Here is a 5,524-nt window from a genome sequence, read left to right on the forward strand (position 1 = left end):
GAATTGATTTACTAAACGATATATATTTTTCTGATGAATTTAATTTGGTATTACATGAATATCATTTTCATTACATCCAAGTTCACGAACAATGAAATGACTGTCATAGGCTAAGTTATGAAAGTATATCGGTAGAAACGAAACGTTACACAATTCAAAGTTACAATTTAAGCAAACAACTGATCTGAAACGTCCTGTAAAATGATTATGATCTCTTACTTTAATTAATTTATTTTTTTCAAATGATTTGGAACAGCAATCGCATATTTTTGTATTTTGAAATTTAAGCTCCTCATCATTAGTTAATTTATTCATAGATATATTTACTTGGTAAAGATTATAAACCCTTGTACCTATATCTATCATGGTCTTTATGAAATGTTTTGCAGCATTTTGATTTCTGTAAACATGAAGTTTCGTCGGAATTTTATATTTTTTTATTAAATATTTAGGTATAATATTATAATCTATTTTCACGTAATATGCATAACTCATTGGTTTATGTTTATGTGTTATCAGTGTTTTAATTTTACAATTTTGTTTGGTGAATTTAGGTTTTAAATAGCATTCAAAGTCAGAATAAATTACTATCGGTATTCGTTGCGTTCTTTTAAAATTTTTAAAATAAATAAAATCGTCATCACCGTCTTCAAACATTACAGGTCTTCCTAGTTTGTGTTTCCCACAATTTTTTTTATGTTTTTTTTATCCATGAACACCCCACAATTTATATTTACAAGGAGTATTACTAAAAACTGTAAAACATCTTTTACATATAATTAATTTAGATTCATGTTTTGTCTTTTGTCGACTAATAAGTCTACTAAAGTTATTAATAAAACAATAATGCGATGTTTCACCACGATTAATCAAAAGCAGATCGAAATGATTTTTACTTTCTACATTATTCATATATAATGGAAAAACAACATTTGTATCATCTAAACTAAAAACATTAACTGACAAATTATTTAAACGTTCAAATATTTTAATTTGTTTGACAGGTGTCGGATAATCGATACAGTGAAAATTTAAATCACTTTTCTTTTCAAGCATTTTAAAATATTGGTTATTAAATCGACTTTTATTTGATTGATTATTATACTTAGATAAAATCGCATATTTAAAACATTTTTCATCATTGTTTTGTACATTTATAACAGCTTTCTTATTACGTATTGAGTCAGGTAAAATTAAATAACTAGATCCGGTTAACGGGTTTACAATATTAATTCTTAACTGTAAGACATCAATTGAATCTAAACTCCAAACACTCCCTCTAGTGACAAAGTCAGATTCTTCCTTAATAAGTTTATTAAACATTTTTTTTAATAAATTTTCGAAATTTGAATTTGTAAATGCTAACATATTCTCGGTTTTAAATGAAATATCTCGACGTTCCTGTGTTACCACATGCACGTAAACACAGTCGAGATACAAGTTAAATTTAATACTTGATTGCTGTGCCATTTTTTTTAATTTACAAACTATCATATCAAAACCATAGTCAAAAAATTGTTTAAAGTCTATAAAGTTATAATCATTTTTTAAGACATACGTTTTTGAACATTTTTTAAACCGATCTAACTGAATGAGTCCGCTTCCAATTATGTTCATACGTGTTTTTTTTGTAACTAGATTTCGCTGCATTTTACTGTAATTAAAATAAGTTAAAATTATATATATATATATATTTAAATTCAATATTAAATAATAGCGATTATTATTGAGATTAAGGATTTTTTATTTATTTGAAATTAATTGTTTCAGCATATTACATATTATTACAAGTCATAATCTAATTATAAATTATAATGTGATTATGATAGTGATATTTATGATGTATTCACGTTAAAAATATTAAATTAGGTATTATGTAACTCGATAAAGGTTAATTTTCAATTTTTAAAGTGTAATGCATATTTTACTTAAAATATTCTGATAATTATATTTTATACATAAGTAATTGAAAATACATTTCGTTAATTTTACATCATTAACTGCGTCATGTATAAAAGTAATATCATGGTCAAGATCACAAATTAAATCATGAGTTTCTTTCAACGATAAAAATCTACCATTTTTAATAATATAACCTAATTTATAGCTTAATATAATTTCATTATTTTGAAAATTAATTAAATTTAAATAAAATATTTTATTATTATCCGTATCGTATGCAGTCATATTTAACATTATATAGGTATTAAAACCTAATCTCAATAAAATATTTTTATCTGAACTACCATTCCATAGTAAAATAATTGAATTTTGATTATTAAAATTAAGATAGTTTTTTAAATAGTTTTTGGTTAAGTTTGAAGTTTTTGTTTCCATAGCTAAATTTAATTCATTTAGTATTACTTGAAGTTGATCTGGTTTCTTTTCAAAAATTTTTAGTAACAAATCTCTGGTTTTTAAATAGGTAAAATTATTCATTAATGTTATTCTTCCATCAGGTGATATTATTAATGGTCGACCTCGCAAACGTTTAATTTTTGATTCAGTATGAGTCTGTGATATTGCTGCAGAAATAAGTATTAAATCAGTACGTTGATAGTTTGTGAATTCAAAATCAATAATTATTATTTTATTATTCGGTTTTTGTCTGTAAATATAAAACATTTGTTTACAACATTAGTATTATTTTCATCTATTTAATATAGTATATTATATAAAAATTAAAAAACATGAACACAATATTTATTTTTTATTTGTATTAATTAATAATTAAGTTTAGTTCAATTTAAACTTGATTTTTAAGAATTATGTCACAGTAGTTGTTACAGTAGTTGATCTACAATATATTATTTAAAATAAAATAATATTTTTACAATAATATTCACATTTTATAAGGTTTTTTTTGAAAATTACTTCTGTTATACTAATTATATTTGAAATTGATCATGATATAGACACTGAATTTTGATTAAATTTTATATTGTTTTGAAAATATTTAATATTTAATTTAATTTTACATAATATGATTTAATTTTATATTAAATATTATGTCATTTTATTAATCATAAACATCTAACTTACATGTTACTGTTGTTCATTTTGATTACTGTACAAATCTTCAATTATCAATGTGTGTTCAGTTTGTATACACTGCTTAAGCTATAGTAAAAAAGATTAATTAACGCATACGTAAATTGTTTGAGAATTAGTTATATAACTTAATAGTTTAATAGTTAATATATATTTTTTTGAATGATATTTACCTTTAAATAAATAACACATATTAACAATCATATTATTAAAAAATATGTATTATAAACACACGATAAAGTACTGAATTATTATTTTTTAAATTTTATTTTATTTTACATACTATGAATTAATTTAATATTAAATATTATGTCATTTTATTAATCATAAACATCTAACTTACATGTTATTGCCGATATTTTCATAAGATTATTGTACAAATCTTCAATTGTCAATGTGTGTTCAGTTTGTAGACGTTGCTTACTCTATAGTAAAAAAATTAATTAACACATACACATTTAAATTAATATATTATAGTATAGCATTTTATATTTCATTATTAATTTGATTTTTATTTCACTGAAATTTGAAAATTATGTGTTAGACATATTTATTTTTTATTTGATTCATAACTTACATTTAATAGTAGGTATTAATCTACTTGTTTGCTGAACAAATCTTGAATTGTACGTTCACGTTGAATAGGTAACAGTTGAAAAAATGAATTGACACATACACAAATTGTTTAAGAATTAGTTATATAACTGTAATCATAGATCTAAAAAACTCTAGAGTTCAATGAAAAATGAATCTATATTTATATGTACTATCACATTTATGGAAAATATACAGAACGTCATTGAGCTACATCAGCACTAGTTAATAAATTACTAATATTAGATGGTCTGATAGCGTGATGATACAGTTATTATACATAAGTCTTGATGTTTTTTTTATATAGAATTGGAATTAATATGTATATAAAAAGTTTAAAATTATAAAAAAATCATTACTAATTATTGAATAAAGTAGGTAATCTGATAAAATGATGACAAAGTGCAACACAATTGTTGTAGCAAGCCTAAAAAGCAAAATTACTGCATTGCATTTATTTTATTTATATCTAATTAATCAGACCAGTTTACCTGAAAATAAAATAATCATGCAATATTAAACCATATCATAATATTAGACTGATTATAAACTGCAAACTGACATTTTTTTAAATTTTATATGTAAAAGTTATTTAAAGTTATAAATTAGCATAGGTAATCTGATCAAAGAACCTTTATGTTCAATTAAATGTGGAAAGCCTAAAAAAATGAGTACACAGCATTTATTTTATTTATATCTAACTAAAATCAGACCAGTTTACCTGAAAATAAAATAATCATGCGATATTACATCACATCATAATATTAGACTGATTATAAACTGCAATTAAACTGATATTATTTTTTATCGTTATACATAATATACATATATGTAAAAGTTATTTAAAATTATAAATTAGCAGTGTTTTAACCAAATGATCTCTATGTTCAATTTAATGTGGAAAGCCTGAAACAAAAATGAGTGCAATACATTTATTTTATTTATATCTAATTATCTGACAATAATACATGATTACTTTACACACTCATACAACATTATTAGATTCTATATAATCATTCAGCATACATTGATTATAGTCAGTGTTAAATCTCAACATTTTCTATTGAACGTGCTGCGTCGTCGCTTCACACCCTTACATAACCGCTACAAGACTATATAACAAGTAATATATTTTGATTTGGTATAAGTTTTTAAAAATCTAGTATATTAAAAATCTTAACTTACAATTTTTTATTAAAGGTAAATACATTGTCTTCGTACACCATTGTAACTGATGAAGGCTCATCAAACGAAGATGTAAGTATTCTCATTTTATTGTTTGTGTGTATATATCATAATAGATATAAAACATAATTTTATATTTATATAATTGATATTTTATTAAATAATAGCAGGAAAGTTCATATTCAGTAAAACGAGTTACACCAAAAACGAGTAAAAGAAAAAATGTTGATGAGTCAAAAGCTAGTAGTAGTAAAAAGACCAAGATCGGAAAGGTAATAATTAATATTATTTCTAAAATATTATACCCACACACACACACACACACACACACACACACACACACACACACACACACACACACACACACACACACACACACACACATACACATTTTTAATACCAATTGACATGTTACTTTATTTTATATATCAGCAATCGGAATCATACAAGGATACATTTATGGATTTGAATTCAAAAGGAAAATTTGAAAACGATGTATTAAACACCATAACCATGAAGGAAGGAAATAGTTCATACACTTTTAAATGTCCTGTTGCGCCACACTGTGAAGACTACTATGTCATTCAGCACTATAAAATTAACACAATTCAAAATATTCCGTCAGATGAAAGGTTAGTAAAACACTATGGTCTATAACATGTGTAAATAAAAAATATAAGTATTTAAATATTTG

General features: G+C 23.3%; 2 protein-coding genes across 6 annotated transcripts; one reads left to right on the forward strand and one right to left on the reverse strand.

The window, feature by feature from the left end:
• Window positions 1–54: 54 nt before the first annotated feature.
• Window positions 55–4,172, reverse strand: LOC115033927. Of its 5 annotated transcripts, XR_003839274.1 has the most exons (6): window positions 3,629–4,172; window positions 3,395–3,476; window positions 3,043–3,120; window positions 2,365–2,608; window positions 1,559–1,654; window positions 55–400 (listed from the first exon to the last, which is right to left on the reverse strand). XR_003839274.1 is itself a non-coding variant. In XM_029488825.1 (5 exons), exon 5 carries the CDS (start codon window positions 1,648–1,650, stop codon window positions 706–708), a length of 945 nt encoding a protein of 314 aa, XP_029344685.1. In that variant the 5' UTR covers window positions 1,651–1,654; window positions 2,365–2,525; window positions 3,043–3,120; window positions 3,395–3,476; window positions 3,629–4,172; the 3' UTR covers window positions 55–705. The 5 variants fall into 4 exon arrangements, 4 of the variants coding, with proteins under 4 accessions (XP_029344685.1, XP_029344684.1, XP_029344686.1 ...); XM_029488824.1 differs by having other exon boundaries at window positions 55–1,654; XM_029488825.1 differs by having other exon boundaries at window positions 55–1,654; window positions 2,365–2,525.
• A 390-nt stretch (window positions 4,173–4,562) lies between these two features.
• Window positions 4,563–5,491, forward strand: LOC115033594. Its single transcript, XM_029486432.1, has 4 exons — window positions 4,563–4,568; window positions 4,846–4,902; window positions 5,001–5,102; window positions 5,263–5,491. Exons 1-4 carry the CDS (start codon window positions 4,563–4,565, stop codon window positions 5,485–5,487), a joined length of 390 nt encoding a protein of 129 aa, XP_029342292.1. The 3' UTR covers window positions 5,488–5,491.
• Window positions 5,492–5,524: the final 33 nt, after the last annotated feature.

Source organism: Acyrthosiphon pisum, chromosome A1 (genome assembly GCF_005508785.2).
Source record: "Acyrthosiphon pisum isolate AL4f chromosome A1, pea_aphid_22Mar2018_4r6ur, whole genome shotgun sequence".
In the NCBI taxonomy this organism is placed as follows: domain Eukaryota; kingdom Metazoa; phylum Arthropoda; class Insecta; order Hemiptera; family Aphididae; genus Acyrthosiphon; species Acyrthosiphon pisum.

Coding starts and splice junctions, on each gene's coding strand:
- LOC115033594 (XM_029486432.1), top strand. Junction 4,903..5,000: donor AAGGCTCATCAAACGAAGAT/GTAAGTATTCTC, acceptor AAATAATAGCAG/GAAAGTTCATATTCAGTAAA. Junction 5,103..5,262: donor AAAAGACCAAGATCGGAAAG/GTAATAATTAAT, acceptor TTTATATATCAG/CAATCGGAATCATACAAGGA.